General features: G+C 51.1%; 13 protein-coding genes across 13 annotated transcripts; 6 read left to right on the top strand and 7 right to left on the bottom strand.

Moving 5' to 3' along the window:
* Positions 1–112: 112 nt before the first annotated feature.
* Positions 113–649, top strand: K489DRAFT_376955 (mitotic-spindle organizing protein associated with a ring of gamma-tubulin 1). Its single transcript, XM_033604040.1, has 2 exons — positions 113–325; positions 423–649. The coding sequence occupies exons 1-2, from the start codon at positions 242–244 to the stop codon at positions 528–530; spliced, it is 192 nt and encodes a 63-aa protein (XP_033463569.1). The 5' UTR covers positions 113–241; the 3' UTR covers positions 531–649.
* Positions 573–2731, bottom strand: K489DRAFT_376956 (uncharacterized protein). Its single transcript, XM_033604041.1, has one exon. The coding sequence runs from the start codon at positions 2681–2683 to the stop codon at positions 917–919; it is 1767 nt and encodes a 588-aa protein (XP_033463570.1). The 5' UTR covers positions 2684–2731; the 3' UTR covers positions 573–916.
* A 366-nt stretch (positions 2732–3097) lies between these two features.
* Positions 3098–3691, bottom strand: K489DRAFT_376958 (uncharacterized protein). Its single transcript, XM_033604042.1, has 2 exons — positions 3285–3691; positions 3098–3210 (listed from the first exon to the last, which is right to left on the bottom strand). Exon 1 carries the CDS (start codon positions 3634–3636, stop codon positions 3367–3369), a length of 270 nt encoding a protein of 89 aa, XP_033463571.1. The 5' UTR covers positions 3637–3691; the 3' UTR covers positions 3098–3210; positions 3285–3366.
* Positions 3692–4343: 652 nt separating this feature from the next.
* On the bottom strand, positions 4344–5108 carry K489DRAFT_367733 (uncharacterized protein; the record flags this gene model as incomplete). The annotated part of the gene is made up of 1 exon (XM_033602885.1): positions 4344–5108. The coding sequence occupies one exon, from the start codon at positions 5106–5108 to the stop codon at positions 4344–4346; it is 765 nt and encodes a 254-aa protein (XP_033463572.1).
* Positions 5109–5471: 363 nt separating this feature from the next.
* On the bottom strand, positions 5472–6913 carry K489DRAFT_376963 (asparagine synthase). The gene is made up of 2 exons (XM_033604043.1): positions 5866–6913; positions 5472–5810 (listed from the first exon to the last, which is right to left on the bottom strand). Exons 1-2 carry the CDS (start codon positions 6814–6816, stop codon positions 5742–5744), a joined length of 1020 nt encoding a protein of 339 aa, XP_033463573.1. The 5' UTR covers positions 6817–6913; the 3' UTR covers positions 5472–5741.
* On the bottom strand, positions 6740–7637 carry K489DRAFT_376964 (N-terminal nucleophile aminohydrolase). Its single transcript, XM_033604044.1, has 3 exons — positions 7109–7637; positions 6883–7049; positions 6740–6834 (listed from the first exon to the last, which is right to left on the bottom strand). The coding sequence occupies exons 1-2, from the start codon at positions 7585–7587 to the stop codon at positions 7034–7036; spliced, it is 495 nt and encodes a 164-aa protein (XP_033463574.1). The 5' UTR covers positions 7588–7637; the 3' UTR covers positions 6740–6834; positions 6883–7033.
* Positions 7638–8792: 1155 nt separating this feature from the next.
* On the top strand, positions 8793–10754 carry K489DRAFT_313295 (uncharacterized protein; the record flags this gene model as incomplete). The annotated part of the gene is made up of 2 exons (XM_033600928.1): positions 8793–10588; positions 10640–10754. The coding sequence occupies 2 exons, from the start codon at positions 8793–8795 to the stop codon at positions 10752–10754; spliced, it is 1911 nt and encodes a 636-aa protein (XP_033463575.1).
* Positions 10755–11545: 791 nt separating this feature from the next.
* On the top strand, positions 11546–13618 carry K489DRAFT_312194 (BOP1NT-domain-containing protein; the record flags this gene model as incomplete). Its single annotated transcript, XM_033600845.1, has 1 exon — positions 11546–13618. One exon carries the CDS (start codon positions 11546–11548, stop codon positions 13616–13618), a length of 2073 nt encoding a protein of 690 aa, XP_033463576.1.
* A 182-nt stretch (positions 13619–13800) lies between these two features.
* On the bottom strand, positions 13801–14418 carry K489DRAFT_311984 (carbonic anhydrase; the record flags this gene model as incomplete). Its single annotated transcript, XM_033600824.1, has 3 exons — positions 13801–14198; positions 14257–14270; positions 14324–14418. 3 exons carry the CDS (start codon positions 14416–14418, stop codon positions 13801–13803), a joined length of 507 nt encoding a protein of 168 aa, XP_033463577.1.
* Positions 14419–14448: 30 nt separating this feature from the next.
* Positions 14449–16117, bottom strand: K489DRAFT_118836 (Homocysteine S-methyltransferase). The gene is made up of 2 exons (XM_033598952.1): positions 16053–16117; positions 14449–15995 (listed from the first exon to the last, which is right to left on the bottom strand). Exon 2 carries the CDS (start codon positions 15809–15811, stop codon positions 14708–14710), a length of 1104 nt encoding a protein of 367 aa, XP_033463578.1. The 5' UTR covers positions 15812–15995; positions 16053–16117; the 3' UTR covers positions 14449–14707.
* Positions 16118–16303: 186 nt separating this feature from the next.
* Positions 16304–17242, top strand: K489DRAFT_407271 (vacuolar protein sorting-associated protein 26; the record flags this gene model as incomplete). The annotated part of the gene is made up of 1 exon (XM_033607347.1): positions 16304–17242. The coding sequence occupies one exon, from the start codon at positions 16304–16306 to the stop codon at positions 17240–17242; it is 939 nt and encodes a 312-aa protein (XP_033463579.1).
* A 484-nt stretch (positions 17243–17726) lies between these two features.
* K489DRAFT_312560 (uncharacterized protein) lies at positions 17727–19148 on the top strand (the record flags this gene model as incomplete). The annotated part of the gene is made up of 1 exon (XM_033600875.1): positions 17727–19148. The coding sequence occupies one exon, from the start codon at positions 17727–17729 to the stop codon at positions 19146–19148; it is 1422 nt and encodes a 473-aa protein (XP_033463580.1).
* Positions 19149–19571: 423 nt separating this feature from the next.
* On the top strand, positions 19572–21380 carry K489DRAFT_312069 (delta-1-pyrroline-5-carboxylate dehydrogenase 1; the record flags this gene model as incomplete). The annotated part of the gene is made up of 2 exons (XM_033600830.1): positions 19572–19691; positions 19767–21380. 2 exons carry the CDS (start codon positions 19572–19574, stop codon positions 21378–21380), a joined length of 1734 nt encoding a protein of 577 aa, XP_033463581.1.
* Positions 21381–21552: the final 172 nt, after the last annotated feature.

The following is a 21552-nucleotide window of genomic DNA, read 5'->3' on the forward strand; positions in this document are numbered from 1 at the left end:
TCTGCGATGCGTGCCAACATACAATGCCTAGGTAAGCCGGGGTGTGTATTGACGATGCACGTGCAGTAGTGGCCGAGATTGGAGTGCACGCGACGCCAACACAGCTCATTTTCCAGCGTCGACCAACCACGCCGCAACGGCTTTAGATTACCAAGTCCTTGTTGTTGTGTTCGAGCTTTCTCATCACACTACTCTCGTCCACTGCCGAATCTGAACAATAAACTCGAGCTCCTCCGGCGCGATGCCTGGCCCGACTGCGGAGCAAGACAAACGCAAAGCGGCGCGCGAAACCGTTGATATCCTCCACGAGATCTCCACTTTGCTGGTGAGTACGTGCTCCAGCCTAGTGTAGCTGTGATTTGCTTGGCATCTAAAGAACGCATGATGTTGATGTTTACTTAATCTCACTCGATGATGTACAGAACACACAACTAGATCGCAACGTGCTGGCTCACTGCGTATCGCTCATCGAAAATGGTGTAAACCCAGAAGCTCTAGCGGTTGGCTCCCAAAATGCCCTCATCGATTGACTCGATGCGGAGGCAAACTCTTGCTGACATACATATAGAAGGTCATCAGAGAACTCCGCAGCCAGCGTGAACGCTTCTTAGACGGCAAGGAGGACGCATCAATTGCTGCTTGAGCGGCGGCCAAACTCCGAAAGTCAAGTTCTGCATTTCGCACCGCAAGACAGTGCCAGCTGCATATTCTCCAACAACAAGGGAACGAGAAATTAACGGTACATGACAGTCGTGGCGACGAAATGCGGCCAATCGCAATCGGGTGATGATGAAGACCAGTAGATGAAGGTGCCACTCATCGTCGCCGTTAGAGAGGTCATGACGAGATGGGCATGCTCACGAAGATGGGTTGGAACGCACGAGCGATGCCTCTCATGACACATATCTCTGAATTATCAATCGGGCCTGTCATCTACTCCCATTGCATCAACGATGCTCAATCCACCCATTGCTCGTACATTGGCTGTGTCGGCCGCAGCTCCATTGGATACTATCGGAATAGATTTCCTCCTTTGACGCGCAGGCCGCTTCTTTTTCACGCCTCCAGCACCAGTCAAAGACAGTGGCGACTCCCTGATCCATCTGGCAATTGCATGTGCGCGTTGAGTCGAGATGAGATACTCCTTTGCAAATTCGTCCTGGGACCACTGTAAGGGCGAGGGAGGGCCGCTCTTGTCGGACGGAAGGCATGATGGTCGATTCGAAACTGCAGATTTTTGGTGTGGTTTAGCAATTTCTACTGGTTTGTCCTTCTGTGAAGCGGAGTCTCTACATTCATCATCTCGCGCACGCGTCTCTCGTGCTAGCACGGCCCGCTGGAATGACACCTCGTCTACGACGCGGTCGTCGGACAGAGCATCAATAATGGACTCTCGTTTGACACGTTCGCGCCTTTGCTCAAACGTTTCCTCTTCTTGGCTACTCCCTGGTCTCGATGTCATGTGTGGCCGATGCGCGCCCTGGCACAGCCCACTCTTGACCCAAAGGTCCCCCGCACCTGGCAACGGTGCAGGAGCACAAAGATTTTGCCATGATGATGATAATCCCACCCAATTGCTTGCTCTCCGCAGAACTTCGACCCAATCAGCGCGAGCCGGACTCCGCGCGGCGTGAAACAGAGGATAACCGTCAGCGATGCGTACTAATCTTGCAACATTGTGTGCATACCGAAGAAGTTCGGTTGGATTTGTTTGAACGAGTGCGTGGGCGAGAAGAAGCGAATGTAACGCATCTGTCAGGAGCGGGTGGTAGGTCACAGCTTCGCGGTTGCCGAATGAGTCCTGGCCTTGCTCCTTTTTTAAAGCTGCATTGGTTGTGTCCAGAGTGAAGAGATGTGGAAGATCAGCAGGCGGTCTCTCAGCGAACAGATCGCTCGTACGATAAATTTTGGGAATCGGGAGTTGGGACCACCTATTATCGTTTTGTGCGGAGCCATCGGTAATATGCGCTCCCTGGCGCACCAATGTTGATACCGTCAGGGGGACTTTCGCGTTTTCAATGACTCCACCAGGATCAAAGTCTGACAGACGACGCTTGAAAGTAGAGCTATCAGATTTCTGGCGATTGGCGAGTGTGTGGACTTGTTGCCAAATTTCATTGGCCGTCTGAATAGATAGACCGGGCGTGTAATCGAAATGCGACAGGAAAGCGGTGTAATCTTTCAAAGCCCTTTTCGCACAGCTCTTGACTTTCTTCCTGGCCTCTAGGCGCAGATATTGCGCTTTCAAATCCTCGCCTGTCCGCCCATTCGGCCCTTGCGAAGCCTTATACTCTTGGAGGCCGTCTAGGGCTGCGTTGACATTGTCGCACGCAATGGTCAAATAAGCTCCAGCACGGTTGAACAGAAGCTGCATCTCTAGGCTACGTGGTTGTTCTTCCTCTTTTTGAAAAGGAGCCGATCGCCAGTCTTTTTGAGTTCTCTGCCGGGTATCTTGTTCATTGCGCAATCTGCTCGCTAATTCGACTTTCTGCTGACCTGGTTTGTGGACGCGCTTGATATCTTCTGTTGTCCTCAGCGCTAACGTCAAATCAAGCACAGCGCCTTCGCATTGTCCCTTGAATATTTGCACCAGTGCCCTGGTCCTGAGAGGTGCCGCTTGCTCCTCCATGGGTGTTGAAGCAATTATCTCACTTAATGGTTCGAGCGTAGTGAATTGTGCCATGGCACGCGAAGGTATCTTCTCGTGGAAAAAGTGTACGTATTTTGCGTCTGAAAATGCCGGTCAGATAGAGCGCAGCGTCCCGGCATGTCCCCACGATGAGCCTACCGAGATTGCTCGGCTCCCTCTTAAGGACATGAGAACCCACGTCTTCGATCGCGGAAGTCGCCTGCATCACTGCGACGCTAGCAGCCACCTCATCGAGCGCATAGGCTTTAGCTGACAGTCGCACCGCTTTTTGCCGGATCTTGAAGACTCTCTCTTTGCTTAATGGTATGAAATTGCCTCCTCCTGAGCCAAGAAAGTCCATGCGTCTATTGCCAGCACTCTGGGATAGTCCGGTCGAAGCGCGCACGGAATCTTGCGCCGCCTCATCTACCAGCTTACGAATCTTAACAACATCATAGAAGACAGCGGCATCTATCATTCGGGGCACTGGCATGGTGTAGTTCTGATGGGCCAATGACTCGAGTATCTCCAGCGGTAATTGCAGCCATGGTCCATGGAAAGAGGAAATGTATTTCCAGTGTCTGCGGCTCATGTCAGTCGACCAGTCACGATGGATCGCACCGGCGGTGTAAAAAGTATGTAGCGACGTACTCACTTGTTCCTGCAAATGATCAGACTCTGGCCCGATGATGCAGTCTCAGGCATGGCTGTGTCGTGATTCGAAGAACTCTTCTAGGTCATTTGAGCTTCTCTTCTCGACACAGAATCCGTGATAGCTTGCGCCGAACGAGACCGGGAGCAAGAGGTCTATCGACCAGGTGATCCAGGATGGCCTCTTGAGGCTTCGAGAGAGTTTGGAAGATCTTGCGCGTACATTCCACAGTGAGACTGTCACCCGTGGACCCATGGCAGCACCAAAAGCCGTTCGTTGGGACCTTGCCCCACAAAGAAACGAGGAACGCTCCTAAAATTGCTGCACCATGAAAGCTTGGTGCATGTTCCTGCATGACGCAAAGTGCGATCCGGGAGTGAGATTCCTGCCCTGCCACGCCTGTACTGTAGGGCAACCCACTACGGCCTGACATGCTATCTACCTAGGTAGGGGTAGGTAGGTAGGTAGGTAGGTATAATATAACCTTGGAATGAAGCCAACCTTGGAATACTATTGATTCAGCACTTGGGTTTGCTGCCCCGGAAGCAGATAGCTTGTCGTCACCATCGTTCGCTTGATTTCATAAGCAAAGCGTTATCAAACCAAGAAACCTCCCGATACATGTTTTATTGTCGCTTTCCTGCAGCATCATACACGTCTTTCAGCTACAGCTTTCAGATTTCGCGACGATGTCAACCCTCTCTCACATCACAGCGAACCCCACCACCGAGACTCCGTCCGTGTCAGAGACGGCCGTTGGAGGACAAGCAGGCGCCAGCATTGTTCCAAAGGACACGGCCACAATCAGCGAGCAGCAGAATCCCAACGATACCTCCGAGAAACCGAACCCATCAAATGCCCTGGAAAGTAATCAGCCGGGCAGCGCAGAGGCCGCAGCTGAAAAGTTCTTCCAAATGCGAGAAAAAGCCCAACAAGAAAGCAAGAATTAAGTCAACCCTTGGTCATATACCAGGCATTGAAAAATCACATGATTGAATCATGGGCTTTCTAGTCTCTCAGCCTTTCGAGTAGCCTCGGTTTGGGGACTCTGCCGCTCTGCCTTCATCGTCTGATCCTTTTTGAAGGCGCTCCTGGAACCTCCATCTCCAGACTTGGACATGGCCTCTTCGGCGTCTGCGGCGTTTCTGTCACAGGATCTTGGCCATTGTACAGATGAATCTGTTCGTCTTGGACATCGTGGGCTGACTCGTCCATGTTTCTGTAATCGTCCTCATGAATGCGGTGCATATCTCCGTCATTTTGACAAACAAGATGTGAGAATTTGTACTTGAGTCCACTCTTGCACGACTTATCCAAACTACTGTGCTCGGAGCAGATGCGACTGTATTCTTCAAGCAGCGAGACGGCTGGGGTGGCTTTATCAAATGCGATAACATAGTCGGTATCAATCTTTTGGCACGCTGCATCTGCTTCAACCGAATTTTGTTCAATCTCTGCGCAAGCCTGGTCTGCGAGCTCATCGATGAGTTTGATGCCGTCTATGATTTGTTGGTAATGCCAGTGGTTTGAACGATGGATACCGGCAATTTGGCTTGACGCATCTTTATAGAGCTCGTCGTGCTTGGCCTGAAAAGAGTTGGGCAAGAAATTGCGACGGCGAGCCTTGAAACTTTTTCTGTCTTGGACGAATGGTTCGGAACATGAGCGAAAGACTGTTTCCGGTGTCAAAGACTGTGTGGGCAGCTTTGCTTCCTCGAAAGACAGGTCCACAACCTCCGGCACGCTCGCTGACTTGAGCTTCTTTGCAGCGTGTGTGGAATTTCCTGAAGTGACGTCGACAACATTCGTCGATGATAGCATAGCCATAGTTCATAATGCCACCGGTGCGAAATCTACGATACTCAGCACGGTGATGAAAAGTAATGATATGATATTGGCTCTGGACTATGTTAAGCGAACGCAACTGCTGCTGTGCGGGAAGGGATGCATCGCATTGGGTCAGGTTGAGTCGATCGCCGACAATAAGCAATCCATGAAGCCGTATATGTTTGCAGAATGGAGTGAATATAGCAGTAGTCATGATGAGGGGGCGCTAAGCTTGGGATATGAGTGGAATTGATTCACGCACATGAACCAGACCTTGCATGTGATGATTCTATTGTCAGTGATGAGAAAACAAAGAATTCCGCACTGTTGAGCAGCAGCCGAGCGGAAAGTGAATAACAAATCCATAGTAGCCAAATTTCCTATGTACGTGATCAGAAATTGGTGCTGCAAACAATTTTTTTGATTGTGAGAAGTTGTCTATTCTGCCAGGCCTCAGACTTGCCTTGTATTGAAGGTCAACGATGCTCTAAAGCGCCCAACAACTCTCCTCGAAGGCGTGCTGGATCCATCGCATCTCCCAAGTATCTGTAAAGTGATCGTAACAATCCACTTCGTAATCACGGACGTGCAATGATGAGTGAAGAAATACGATTGAACTTACTGTAACAACAATCACGACAAAACTTGCGTGCCTTTCGTTCGTCCAGTTTCCATCTTCGCGGTTCGGGCCCCGAATTGTATCTAAATAAGGTGAGCAGGAATCTGTCAAGACAGAAATACCGAATGTAAGACATACTGCCCGCTTTTTCTCAGCAGCGGCGGCTTTTAGACCAAGTCTCCAAGCCAAGCAACGGAGAACTTTCTTGCCAGATTCTAGTCTCCGACTGTCATCATCGTTCTCTACTTCTGTGTCTTCAGCGCCAAAATCGCATTTCTCGGTCAGTGGGACGGATAAAGCCCACGCAACTAGCTCTTCATCCAGGAATGGAAACCGAGCTTCCCGTCCCCAATGGCTGATCACGCGATCGTCGCGTCCAAGGTTACGTTTCCCGAGCCTACCAACATCAAGCTCAATTTCGTCTAGCAATCCGACATGTCCGGCACGTTTGAATGCTGTAGCGTGACGAGTGTAGCCGGCAAATAACTCGTCGGCACCTAATCCGGAGAGCAGAACTCGTGCCGAGGTCGTGTAAGCCCTAGGCTTTGGATTAGAGCGCCGTGCCAGAGTTCCAGAGCCGCGTGCGGCAAAATAAAGTGCAGATGCAATACTCAGGTCCATCTCGGTATTGTGTGGGTGCATGAGATTTGCTATCTCCGGGCGATGCTGTTGTGTTTCCGAATAAGGCACATTGACGGCTAAGAAACGCCATTGTCTATCGGAACAGACGGTGGCTAACTCATCGAATGAAGCTCGACCAGTGATGCGATCTGGGCACGCCTCATACGGATTATCTCTAGCGAGTTTGTGCACGCGAGGATTCTCGAATGCAACATTGATCAAGTCTACCGCTTCATTGGCTGGTAGCAAATCATGAACGAGCCTTGCTAGCACCGAACAGTCGAGCCCGCCTGAAAACAGAATAGCAATTCGGACTCCTGGAACATTGATGCCCTGTTGTGCTTGCGGTGGGTCTGGAATTCCAGTGATACGCGGGCGTAATGATGCGTATAACAGTGACTCTAGCTTGGATACAGCAGGTGTATTGGCGCTTAAAAATGGGATTGTACTTGGAATCAGCCTGTTCATCGAAAGATGCGGGATGACCTACCTTGACGTGAGTCTACGCTTACCTTCTGGGACGATCGGACCTACAGATGAGCATGCAAGATCACTAGCATCCTTGTGAACGTAGGCTTTCTTGTAGACTCGAAATCCGCCCCAGCGGACTTGACCCTTGATGTGGAGCTCTTCGGGCATGGAGTGGGATCTCAGGTCAACGCAGTATATCCCGTCAGCCTCCACTTCAGTCCATACACCGCCTAAGCCACAATCAGGAACACTGCACAGCAATATATCTCCTCTGGGAGTAGTCTGATACACGAGCGACCTGCGTCCAAGAAAATCTCTTCCCATGAAGATACGGTCGCTGCGATCGTCATAGTAAACGAAGGCAAAGGGACCTGCGATCTGTGCCATGGTAAGGGCTACCATTTCAAGCATGCCGCATGCATCAGTTTCTTGAGAAATGTCTAAAGCTTGATCCAGATGTGTGTAGATCGCTGAGGTATCACTGTCCTTAATTGGCACATGTCTGAAAGCCCAGGCCTCGCCATTCCAGCAAAGCACCGATCCCGAGGCACCTGCAGAGTACGGTTGGTCGACAACAATTTCGGTTCGCAAGGACAAGACCGTCGAATGGAACGTAAGCCATACCGGTGATAGGCTTGCACTCGTAGGCTGAGAGACTTTTTCTATCACATTCGACGCGTCCGGGCCTCGCGATTCGAGAAGGGTGCGTAGATTTGGCGACGGCGCAGTAAACTCGTGTCGACTGACAGAGCAGAATATTCCGCACATGGTGATCCTTACAGAACGAATGTGTAGGGCGACTAGCCCTGATGATGCAGTGAAGAGAAGTGAAGAAAAGTGCGAGGAGAGAGTTATGGCGCTTCCTTTCGAACAACATCACGTCCAAAGTCAGCCCTGCCCACCTGCAGGTGGAGAGCTCGAAGCCCTCAAGCGGCTAATCATGTGACATACAACTAACAACGAAGACGCAATGCTCACGACCGACTCCAGAGACACAAAGTCGTGGTAGACGATTTGAACTAAAGCATTCTCCCACTCTTGGAATCTCATGTCAAATGCTTTGTGAATCCTTTGGTCTGTTCCAACGAATCCAGGTCCCGGAGATCGAAAGCATGCTGTACGACACAACACGCCCATAATTCTCGGACGAAAGCTCGAGCTCGTCTTTCATGTCCGACACAGATGCCTCCCGAGCAGAAGCACAAGCCGACCGCGAAAATGATTCCGTGACCGCGCCGTCGCTGGAGGCAGCTTCTGCTCCCGACCATGACCACGACCGCAGCCAGTCAAAGCCAATTGGCGAGGCGATTGAGACTCAAGGGCTCCCCAGCACAAGTCTAGAATATATGCCGCCAGTTGTCACAAACAATGTTCTGCCACCATCTGCTGCTGCTACAGAAAGTGTGGTGAAGCACTCAATGTCGTTGCACGAAAATGTTGCTCCTCCTGCGTCCGATGGGAAGCTAGTTCTTGCTGTTCACCCCAAGGAAGCAGTGGCGCCGGAATTGAAAGAGACTGCAGATCCATCGAGCACAGAGCTGATAGAGGGAACGGGGTTGTCGGAGATTGGTGGGGCACAAGCATCGACACTCGTAGAGAATGAAAATGGGCTGCGTCTTGAACAAAAGACTGTAGCCCTTCAGACTGGAGAAACAAACCCAGAAGGCAGTGTAGCGAGTAGATCTGCTCACACACCAGGAGAGGAGGACACAGAACAGACACATAACGATTCTAGTGTTGCGACTGGTATCGCTGCAGATAATGCTTTACCCGTGCGAGCAGGGCGTACCGACGCAAGCAAAGATCTTTCAATGGTGCCTGCAGATGATGAGTTAATAAACGACCCAGATGACCCCTTCGTCGAAGAAACTCCGCTTATACAAGCTGAAGGAGCATCATCTGGCCTCGCTCCTCTCACAATACCGCCCAGGAAGGACAGCATGTCCAATGCGATCTCAAGTAGAAAGCTGGCGATGAACAAAATTGAGGGGCTCGAGATTTCTACTGGCGCGAACACCGGAGAAGCGACCGGAGCTGAGATACAAAACATCATGGATCAGTTTCAAGATGGTATGGGCGGTATGGACGAGAAAGAAATTATGTCACCACGGCTCGAAAGGCAGCAATCTGCTCTTGTTCTTCCCCCTCGAACCTCCAGTCTCGAATCTAAGGAACCTTTCGCGCTCGATGCACACAAATCTATTTCAGTTCCGTCTCGCTCGATTGCTTCCACAGAAGCCATTGTGGACATTACTGGTGGTAGTAGCAGTGTCCCGCGAGTTTGTGCCGACGATCAAGAATCCATCAGAAGCAATAAAACAGCTTCCATATTCCAGCCGCCACCACCATCTCCGGATCCCGAGCCAGCGCTTCCTTTCGACTTCCACCGATTTCTCGAACAATTAAGACACAGAACTGCAGATCCAGTTGCGCGCTTCCTTCGGTCATTCCTGACCGAATTCGCGAAGAAGCAGTGGATGGTACACGAACAGGTGAAAATAATCTCCGATTTTCTGGAATTCATCACCAAGAAGATGGGACAGTGTGAGGTGTGGCGAACAGTGTCGGATGCAGAATTCGACAACGCCAGAGAAGGCATGGAAAAGCTTGTCATGAATCGTCTCTACTCGCAAACTTTCTCGCCCGCGATTGCACCCTTCGCAGGAAGCCCTCGGAAAAGTGGAAGGGCTGGGAGATCCCAAGCAGATGCCGCCAACCCACAAGGCCCAGGCCGTCGAGGGCAGCATCAGGAAGATGTCGAGCGCGACGATGTCATCGCGCAAAAGATCCGCATCTATGGCTGGATCCGAGAGGAGCATCTCGACATTAATGCCGTAGGTGACAAGGGCAAGAAGTTCCTGTCTCTTGCACAGCAAGAACTTCTCAAGATCAACACATATCGGGCACCAAGAGATAAAGTGATCTGCGTTTTGAATTGCTGCAAAGTGATCTTTGGATTTCTCCGGAGCGCCAAAGCCGATCAATCCGCAGATTCTTTCGTTCCATTGCTTATTTACACCGTACTCAGGGCACGGCCTGAGCATGTAGTCAGCAATGTTCAATACATCTGGCGCTTCCGTAACCAGGAAAAGCTGGGGGGGGAAGCCGGGTATTACATGTCGTCTCTAATGGGTGTGGTCAGCTTCATTGAAAATTTGGACAGGACGAACTTAACGATAACCAACGAAGAGTTTGAGAGGAACGTTGAGCAAGCTGTTAGTCTTATAGCGGAGAAGAATCGAGCAGAAGATTATGAGATCAAAAGCCATTCAGACCCTGACCCAAGCCCGCCACAGAACCTGGACGAGAAGAGATTGCCGAAGCGGCCAGAAAGTTCTACTCAAATTCCCGCAGGGGGCGAGCGGTCATCCGCCAGACGCGCCATCAGCCAACAGCCATCGGACAAAGGCCGGAGCACCGTAGACGAAAACAACGATGCGATGATTGGTATCCTAAGAACGATACAAAAGCCGCTCAGCACGATCGGGCGGATGTTCTCTGAGGAAGCTGGACCTTCTGCGCCTCAGCCACCGCTCAAGCCAGCAAGCACGCCATTACCAGGCTCTTCTCCTCGACGTGGACTGAGCCCAGTCCCGCCACTTGAACACAGGAGCAGTGGGGATGGGCGCAAATCTACTGAACGGCCCCTGACATCGAGGAGACCGAGCCAGCATCAGGATAGTGCTGAAGCGGCTGCAGCACGACAGGCTAGCGCAGAAGCATCCCAAGCTCAAAGCGTACAGGCCGAAGAACACAAAGTTGTAGTGGAGTAGGTTGATCTATCGATCCCGACTTTTTCCACTGGCTGACCGTGCTATAGAACACTTGAAACCATGTTTCCGAATCTGGACAAGGAGGTAATTGAAGATGTTGTGAGGTCACAGTCAGGGAACGTGGGCAAAGCAGTAGATGCATGTCTCGCCATGAGTGGGTAGATTTGTACCGCCTCCATGTTGCCGAAGCTGAATGCGCGTACTCCGATGATCTAAGTAACATTTTCGCGTCTTGTTACATGTCACTAGCAGCCCGAAGCTTTTGTGGCAGCTGTAGGATAATCAATTGTCCAGTCGTCAGCAAGAAGCCAGACCCTCTACAAGATGTCGAATCCAATAATTTTCAAGTAATCAAAACCTTACGTGAAGTGCCAATTCTGCCCAATCGATTACAGGCTGCGACATTTTATCTTGAGAGGATCGGGGAGCATCTATCATCACTTCCCAACCACATTCGTTGTTCTGTAGGTGCTGTGAATCTAGGGTCCGAGTGGGATTAGATTGGGCAACCCTGGATAATGCAAATCTTATCTTATCACGCTTGACGCTAGAGAAAATTTGGAGCTCTGCTGAAATCTTGGCTGCTCAAGAGACAAGATCGTATAAGCCTTGGACATTGTTTCGGACAAACATTACACACAATGGCGCAAAAGGCCGGACAGAAGCGCAAAGTGGTCGAGATACTGCGACCAGAGAGCGATGACTCTGATCAAGACATTAATATCACTGGAACTCTGGATGGCGCTTTTTCAGACGACTCCAATGCGGACGACGAGGACGGTGACGACTTAGAGGATCGAGAGGAAGAGGATGAAGAGGACGATGACATTGGGAGCGATGAGGACTCGTTGTCACAAGATGAAGGTGACTTGCGCGTACCGTCCGCACGATCCAAGAGCATTGGCAATGGAGCAAAGTCGACAGCATTCATGGGTAGTGAGACTGCCAAAGATATGGTCGCGATCACTGCCACGACGCCTGTGAAGGCTTTGGACGGCGGCGTAGAAAGCGAGCCGAATTTCAGGATCGATGAAGATGCGAACGGCAACATTCGCTATGTGTATAATGAGATCGACCCAGTGTACGATTCTGACGACTCAGACGCTGCGATCACATCAAACACGATCGGAAATATTCCGATGTCATATTACGACGCATATCCTCATATCGGCTACGATATCAATGGACGGCGCATCGCTAGACCTGCCAAAGGTGAAGCACTAGATTCACTTCTGGACAGCATCGACATTCCCGAGGGGTGGACTGGTCTCACTGATCCGTCCACGGGTAAACCATTGCAGCTTACACCAGAGGAGCTTGAAACTTTGAAGAAGCTCACGCGTAACGAGGCTCCTGGCGACGGCTATGATCCATATCCGGACATGGTAGAATACTTCACCGGAAAAGGCATGGAGGAAATCATGCCTTTGACCGCTGCTCCTGAACCAAAGCGTCGATTTGTGCCGTCAATGCACGAGCATAAACGTGTCATGAAGATGGTCAAGGCCATCAAAGAAGGAAGAATTCAACCATTCCGCGAGCCAACCGAAGAAGAGCGGGAACAGCTGGAGGCCGAGCAGGAATTCGCCAGCTACGACATCTGGTCAAATGAAGCCCCGAAGCCTGATCATCCCATGAACGTTCCGGCGCCGAAATTGCCGCCTCCTGGCTATGAAGAGAGTTACCATCCTCCCCCGGAATACCTTCCTGACAAGCAAGAGCGGGAGGCTTGGGAACAGCAGGACGAGGAGGACCGTGAGCAAAAGTTTCTGCCCCAAGACCATTCTTCCCTACGAAAGGTTCCCGGATATGGCCAACTCATCAAAGAGAAATTCGAACGGTGTCTGGATCTTTATCTTGCTCCTCGTGTGCGTCGTGGCAAGCTGAACATTGACCCCGAATCACTTCTGCCCAAACTGCCCGATCCTTCCGAGCTGAAACCGTTTCCAACTACATGTGCCACAACATATACAGGTCATGATGGCCGCGTGAGGAGCGTGGCTATTGACCCCAGTGGAAAGTATATTGCCTCTGGTGGCGATGATGGCACAGTTCGAGTATGGGAATTGCTGACAGGCCGACAACTTCTACGTGTCAAGCTCTCGGCTACCGACACTGTCAACGTCGTCACTTGGCGACCCGGAAACAACGCATTGATCATCGGGGCATGCTGTGGTGACACTGTTTACTTAATGATTCCACAGGGAGATCTCTGTTCACCTGAGATCGAAATGGCGAGTCGAGATATTCTTGATGCCGGATACGGCTATGCTGCCAGTTCGACCACGTCGTCTGCCGATAAGGCAAAATCATTCGCAGTTTGGGCACGGCCCCCTGCATCTCTGCAGGAGAAGGGTGTTTTGTTGACACTGACCCTCCGCTCGACGCCAAAGACGCTCGCCTGGCACCGTCGAGGCGAATACTTCTCAACTGTAGCCCCATCTTCGTCCTTGACTTCTACAGCCGTGGCAATCCACACCCTGAGCAAGCATCAAACTCAACATCCATTCCGACGATTGAAGGGACTTGCGCAAACCGTGTGTTTCCATCCGAGCAAGCCTCTCTTCTTCGTCGCTACCAGACAGCGAGTTCGTGTGTACGACCTTCAGGAGCAGAAGATGCAGAAGGAGCTGCAGCCTGGAGCTCGCTGGATCAGCTCGATCAGTCTGCATCCCATGGGATCCAATCTCCTAGTGTCATCCTATGACAAGCGACTCCTGTGGCACGACCTTGACCTTGGCAGCACCCCATACAAAACCCTGCGATACCACTCCAAAGCTATTCGAAGTGTCAAGTTCCATCCCAGTCTGCCACTCTTCGCCGACGCCAGTGATGACGGAAGCCTACAAATTTTCCACGGCAAGGTTATGGGTGACAGTCTCGAGAATGCTACTGTGGTGCCATTGAAAGTGCTCAAAGGCCACAGGATCAAAAGTGACCTCGGTGTGCTGGATGTTGAATGGCATCCCAGCGAAGCTTGGGCCATTAGCGCAGGAGCTGATGGCACTGTGAGACTATGGATCTAATCAACCCCAAACCAATGCAGGCGGAAACTCTTGTTCTACTGCAGTCGCATCAACAAGGGTGTTGCACAACGTGTCATACGCGTGCCTCGCAGGTATCATACTCTGCTAGAAACCAGTGAGTTTGGAGCTCGAGAAGTATCGCTCGACGTAATTAACATTCGCATAAATGTTGGGGTACAATCTCAAACCACCTGGGTGGTTTTGCCGGTCCTGACATCGTAGACCCATCCACTGATCTCAATGTCCCTGACCAAGGCACTGTGGCTCTTGAGCCATGCGACATCATCCTTCACGCCCTGTTGGAGGTCTGGGAAAGGCTGGAAGTCGAATGTCGAGGTGAGGACACCCGCGCCGACATTGCCGGCCACGACTTGGAGAGCGTCGGCGTTTGTGAAGGTCAGCATCCCGCAATCGGTGTGCTTGACCAAGATGATCTCGCGGGTCCCGAGCAAGTGCTGAGAGATCAAGATGGAACGGAGAGCGTCTTTTGCGTTGCCTCCAGCGTTACGAATGACATGTGCGTCACCAAGGTCGATACCGAAAGCAGCCGCCGGGTCGATACGGGCGTCCATGCAAGTCACTAAAATATTATGAGCTGGTCATCACAATGCAGAAGCCGGCGCACGGTGAATTCGCACCAACGAGGTACTTCCTGGAAGCTGGTTAGAGAAAAGCACGAGTATAGGTGTCCTACAGGTAGCCTACTTGGCTGGTGGTAGTGCCAGGTTGCCCTTAGTAAATTCTGAAGAGTACTTCTCACTCGAAGCGGATATGTTTTGTTGGATCGCTGTGCCCGACATTGTGTTGATGATGTACACTAGTGAGCTTGCGATGTTTGTTTAGAGAATGGATTATAGCGTCACAGTATTAGAGCGACGACCTCGAATGAGTTGTGATTGTGATGGTTCTTTCTTGCGACTGGGACGGGTATCTGTATATATATCAATCGTCCGACTCTCAGCAATGGCGTGACTTCATGATAATGTTGACCGCGGGGTCCGCGTCACGCAATTGCAGCTACTGCAAGGTTGATACAAGGGATGAACACCTTTCAGATATGACCAAAAGCTGTAAACAGAAGTAATTCGCTCATTTGGAATGACTATCGTCGAGATCTGCGCGAAGAGCTTTGATAAAGGCTGGGCCGGTTCGGCAGCAGCCTCCTACAAGTCGTGCGCCATTCTGAATCCAAAGCATGACGAGACTGTCGGCTTGTTCTGACTTCGGATTGGCTTGCGCATCATAATCTGAAGGTTCAGTGTGCCATCGCTTCGTCGAGGCATCCCATACCTCGCCGGAATTAGGATAGCACAGGAGTGGGACATGTGTTATCTGTGAGAGGTGATGTAGTGTTGCCGGTACTGCATTGGAGGCAATACAATTCACTCCAACAGCAACAATCTGGAGATCGTTTTCATGAACAAGGTCCAATACAGCTTGGAGAGGCGTGCCATCGCACAAGTGCGCGACATCGCGAGTAGTACACCCAAGCCAGGCAATGGCTCTGGGAAATTCTGCATGGAGCAGATCGAGCACCGCTTTAATTTCATTGTAGCTGGGCATGGTCTCCAGAGCCAGGATGTCCACCTCAGCATCAACGAGGGCTTGGATCCTAGGGCGATGAAAGTTCTGAAGTTCTTCTATCGTGAGCCTGTAATCGCCTCTGTATTCACTTCCATCGGCCAGATAGGCACCGAAAGGCCCTACGCTGCCGGCCAAGAGGAGCTGCCGATTGCTCTCGACTCCTGCCGAATAAGCTGCTTTACGTGCGCTATTAGCAATTGCAACGCTGTGAGCAACCATTGCTTTGCCTTCGTCTTCCGTCATGCCAAAGTGTTTGGTCAATCCGAGCGGCGCGGCTTGATAGGACGCTGTGATGGCGATGTCCGCGCCAGCGAGGAAATAATCCAGATGGACCTTCTCGATGCTACTTGGGTCATCGCGAAGGATTTTGGCTGACCACAGTGAATGGTTTAGGTCGTGGCCGCGCTCTTCTAATTCAGAAGCCAAAGCGCCGTCAATAACAAGCACGCTTTTGGTTGCAAGCAGAGCATTGAAGTTGTCTCTCGTCAACATCTCTAGACAAGATTTGTCTTCAGCAGACTCGTGTGATCGCGACTCGGAGTCAACTGAATAATCTTCGAAACACAATATAACGACTGCACTGGAAATTCCGGTTGTGTGTTTCTGCATGAACAAGGGACCATTGGCCCAAATTTTTCTTCATAATCGTCACTCCACCATTACCCGTGGAACAACAAGTGCCATAGCCACCACTGAGTCTTTGAACGGAAGATTGCGACGTCGTGATACACTGAATTGTATCCCGGTCAATAGTTTTCGACGCGCGACGTCTACGAAATTGTCCATTAAGGTGAGTAACAGTAACACGACGGACTACGATCTACTAATGGCGCATGGTGCTCGTTGGTGCTCGGCTTCTGTCCGGTAGATGGTAAAGAAGGGAACCCTGGGGCATGATGAGTGAGGCATAGGGCAAAGTGAGAAGTTCATCCGCTCTTTGTGCCTCAGGCCACATATCGATGTCATTCTTGCTGCAGGCTGATGAGTAGGTGAGCTACGTAGAAGCTACGCAATTCCTCATTGCGCCCACGACGAATACAGCATTGCTGATCACTGTCGTCGTTGTCACCGAGTCCGCCAGCACCCACATTGACCGAAATTATGTCGTTATTCTCCTTCTCGACACCACTTGATATCGACATTGTCCTCGACAACACCGACCAGCGCCCAACGGTCGATGTCAAACTCGAGAAGAATCGCCGCGAGAAGTGCCCGCTCTACCTGGACGGCGAGACGGTCAAAGGCGCAGTCACGATTCGGCCTAAAGATTGCAAGCGACTCGAGCATACCGGAATCAAGGTCCAGTTCGTCGGCACCATAGAGATGTTCTTCGACCGCGGCACACACCACGAATTCGTATCCTTACAGACAGAGCTCGCATCGCCCGGCGAACTACAACACCCAGTCACCCTACCTTTTGCCTTCAAAAATGTGGAGAAGCCATACGAATCATATCATGGTATCAATGTCAAATTGCGGTACTTTTTGCGAGTCACCGTATCGCGGCGCATGGCAGATGTGGTACGCGAAAAGGACCTCTGGGTCTACTCTTACCGGCAACCACCAGAGCAGAACAGTGTGATCAAAATGGATGTTGGCATCGAGGACTGTCTGCATATCGAGTTCGAGTACAGCAAGAGCAAGTATCATCTCAAGGATGTCATTGTTGGCAGGATCTATTTTCTTCTTGTAAGATTAAAGATCAGGCATATGGAGCTGTCGATCATCCGCAGAGAGACGACAGGAGTTCCGCCAAATCAATACAACGAGTCCGAGACGCTGGTCCGTTTCGAGATCATGGATGGGTCACCTTCACGTGGTGAAACAATTCCCATCAGACTTTTCCTCGGCGGCTTCGATCTCACGCCGACTTTTCGCGACGTTAATAAGAAGTACAGCACACGATACTACCTATCTCTTGTGCTCATCGACGAAGACGCTAGGCGGTACTTCAAGCAGAGTGAGATTGTTCTCTTCAGGCAGGCGCCCGAGAATAGTGAGCTTGCGATGCGCCAGGCCAAGGAGATACAAGCAAGCTAGAGACTTCGCATTGTGTTGCGAAAAAAAAGAACTCGAATTCAGACAAGCACAGTCTATCAAGATGTCTCTGCGAGAGCGGGCAGTGCGCCAATGTGCGGGCCTGTAGGCCATAGGACACAGCAAAAATGGTCTAATATCAGTGCAGACGGCGCCACAACGCGGTCTTGATTTCGCTATCCACGCACAAAGCTATTGATGATGCTCGCGAGGCTGGCAAAGATAGATTACAGCTCGGAAGGGAGGTAATGTAATGTAGTGATAGCGGCCCGATGCTATTCCTCTACAGTAGGTGACGGGTCGGCTCAAGTCCGTCAAATTTGCGTGCCTGAGGCTTCTGCCGGCTACACACGGTACAACACGACTTCAAATGAATTGAAATCCGTGGGAAGCTCGCAAACAGTCAACGTACACAGACACGTACGAGCGAGGAGAGGTTTCCGCAGGTCCGTACTTGTCTTCAAACGTAGATATCTCTATAAACATCATGAATGCCTATAAAGCATCCTCGTTTGCGCTCAGACGAGCAAGCCAAGTTCTATGCATTTCCGGGTCATTGTCGCGGCGTCAATTTCACATTTCGAGACGAGCGAATACGGTCAAACCATTTCTTCTGGCCGATATTGGTGAAGGCATCACAGAATGTCAATTGATACAATGGTTCGTTCAACCGGGCGCTCGCGTCGAGCAATTCGACAAATTGTGCGAAGTGCAGTCCGACAAAGCCAGTGTTGAGATCACTAGCCCTTTTGATGGAGTGATCAAGCGTTTACATTACGAGCCAGACGATATGGCTATTACGGGCAAGCCACTCGTTGACTTCGACATACAAGAAGATATAAATACTGCTGTCGATGTTGGATTGGGCGACGATCACAACGCTTCCAAGGCCCCCGCTGCGAGCAGTCCGACAAAACTCAAGGATTCCGATAGTCCCAGATCTCCACCTGCAGCTACGCAGCGTGAGGCGAGCCAACGAGGACCACTAAACAATGGTTCAAGACCAAGCAGAGGTGACATGGGTTCTCTTGCGACGCCTGCAGTGAGACACCTCATAAAGGAGCTAGACGTGAAAATAGCGGACATTAAGGGCTCGGGCAGGGACGGACGTGTACTCAAGGAGGATGTCCAAAATCATGTTGCAAGGCGATCACAGCAGGTCCCTACGAGCACGATCGAGCATACGGAGGTCAGGCCAGATCGTACTCAGCCACTCACTCCGGTACAGAACGCGATGTTCAAGGTCATGACACGATCTCTGAGTATTCCGCATTTCTTGTACAGCTGCTCGGCGGACATGTCAGCTATCAGCACTTTGAGAACAAAACTCAACGCGTCGTCGTCATCAACCTCAGAAGCGAAGATCACACATCTGGCCTTCATCGTCAAGGCGGTGAGCATTGCATTCTCACATCATGCTTTGCTCAATGCTTCACTGGATACTTCCGACCCAAAGAAACCTGTCCTCACTTACCGTGGCTCGCACGACTTTGGCATCGCGATAGACACCCCAGCCGGCCTCGTCGTACCTGTCCTACGCAAAGTCCAGAGTCTCAGCATAGCCGAGATCGCGCTCGGGATGCGCAATCTCTCCGAAGCGGCGCGGAATAACAAGCTTACACCGACCGACTTTGGTGGTGCCAGCTTTACCTTATCAAATATCGGCTCAGTCGGCGGAGGCGTGGTCGCGCCAGTGATTTCGGAGCCACAGGTTGCTATTGTGGGCATCGGAAGGAGCAGGGTAGTACCAGCATTTGATGGGCAGGGCCAATTGACGAAGCGAGAAGAATTGGTATTTAGTTGGTCAGCAGATCACCGAGTTGTGGACGGGGCAGAATGTGCAAGGTGTGCGGAGCGGGTTAAGAACTTACTGGAAGAGCCAAGTTTGATGATGATGGAACTGCGATGATGATAGCATTGCAGAGCTTCCCAGGTTGACTACAACACGACTCGGAGTAGATAGAATCATTGAGTATTGGCAGAACTCAAGACCTGAAAGCTTCGCTTTGTATCGGCTCCTGTGTTCCAACAAACGGTAGTGGACTATGAGTGTAAATATGAAGAATGCAGGTCACCGATGCTGTATATCACACACGCGACCGACGCGTTCCTGGCCAGTCTTGCCCAGCGCGGCGGCGGCCGCCGCCGTGAGTTACCGTTGTGAACCCCACAATCGTCATTGCTCTTATCTGATATCTGGAGAGCCGATGGTAGCCGGTTCGACATTTGCTTCGACAAGGCATTGGGATATTATTTTGGAGCAAATTGCAGGTGCTTAAGAATCATTTTGTCTTCGATTCCAATCTTATTGTTTGACATTCAAACAGTTGCGATGTCTCGAACAGTACTGCAAAGTAGGTGCGTGAAAGCAAGCGTTTCCACGCACATACAAAGACGAGGCGCAGCGGGATTGGCATTCTTTAAGATACCCGCGGTGCAGAACGAGCCCAACGTAAGTTTGCAGATTGATACCAGTCATCAGAGAAGTCCGTCTGTGCTGAAGTAACATTTCTGACTCGTTTCACAGCACCACTATCGTCCGGGATCGGTTGACCGCAAAAAGCTCGCAGCTGCTGTGGAACGATTACGGCAGCAGGCTCCTTTGCAAGTACCAATAGTTGTTGGCGGCAAACATCTCCGGACATCCTCAGTGTCTTCTCAGCCCATCCCAGCCTCCCATCAAGAAGTAATTGCAGAATGGTCGGGTGCCACTGAAGCCCACATCAAGGACGCTATCGAGGATGCCCTCGCCGCAAAAGCGTCATGGGAGAAGATGCCATTCGCCGACAGGGCGGCGATCTTTTTGAAAGCAGCTGATCTCGTTGGTGGAAAGTACAGATATGATATCATGGCAGCAACAATTCTCGGTCAGGGGAAGAATGCATGGCAGGCGGAAATCGACTCGGCAGCTGAGCTGTGTGATTTCTTGCGCTTCAACGTGCAATATGCGCAAGAGTTGTATGCTCAACAGCCGGTGCACAACAGCCCTGGCGTATGGAACCGAGTCGAGTATCGACCGCTCGAAGGATTCGTATACGCAGTCTCCCCATTCAATTTCACTGCGATCGCTGCCAACTTGCCAGGAGCGCCAGCACTCATGGGCAATGTCGTCCTTTGGAAACCTTCGCCATCTGCTATGGCCTCGAATTGGCTGCTGTACCAGATTCTACTCGAAGCCGGGCTACCTCCTAATGTCATTCAATTTGTGCCAGGAGACGCTGTGGAAGTTACAAAGACAGTGTTGGCGCATCCAGAATTCGCCGCTCTGCACTATACTGGTTCTACCGCAGTGTTCCGATCGCTTTATGGACAGATTGGACAGGCCACGGCAGAGGGCAGATACAAAGGCTATCCTCGTATTGTTGGTGAGACGGGCGGAAAAAACTTTCATCTGGTACATCATTCTGCAGACACTAAGAACGCTGTAATCAATACTATCCGCGGCGCTTTCGAATACCAAGGCCAAAAGTGCTCAGCGACTTCGCGCGCATATTTCCCAGCAAGCTCATGGGAGGAGTGCAAGGAAATGCTCGTCTCAGAGGTACAACAGCTCAAAATAGGCTCACCAGAAGAATTTGATAACTTCATCGGTCCTGTCATTCATCAAGGTTCCTTTGAGAAGCTTTCCAAAACCATTGACGAGGCCAACAACGATCATGAGCTAGAATTGATCGTCGGCGGCAGGCACGATAACAGCAAGGGCTATTTCATCCACCCGACCATATATGTCACCAAGAACCCTCAACATAAACTTTTCACGACCGAGCTCTTCGGTCCGATTCTCGTCATTCACGTATATGACGATCACGTCGGCGCTGATTCCGTGAAGGCATTCGGGGACATTTGCAAGACCATCGACACAACTTCCGAATATGGACTCACAGGCGCCGTCTTCGCGCAAGACCGAGCCGCATTACGTTTTGCCGAGGAGGAATTGCGGAACACGGCCGGCAACTTCTATTTGAACTGTAAGTCGACTGGCGCCGTGGTCGGGCAACAACCCTTTGGAGGCGCGAGGGCTTCCGGAACCAACGACAAGGCTGGGTCGGCCAATCTACTGTCCAGGTTCGTGAGCGTGAGGGCAATTAAGGAGGACTTTATTGGCAGCGATGAAGTCATGTATCCTTCTAACAAGTTGTGATTTGTCGGGCGCTCTGCGCAAACTTTGGACTGGTGTTTCGGCGTCACGGATCAGCAGGTGCAAGGAGTGAATTTGTCGGCCGTCTAGCATGTCCTCGCATTCGTGCATCTCAAAAGCTGACATATCGATAAGTCCAAGATCATGTCCTGCTGAAATTGTAAATGCATCTCGA

This window comes from Dissoconium aciculare (genome assembly GCF_010015565.1).
Source record: "Dissoconium aciculare CBS 342.82 unplaced genomic scaffold K489scaffold_2, whole genome shotgun sequence".
NCBI lineage: Eukaryota > Fungi > Ascomycota > Dothideomycetes > Mycosphaerellales > Dissoconiaceae > Dissoconium > Dissoconium aciculare.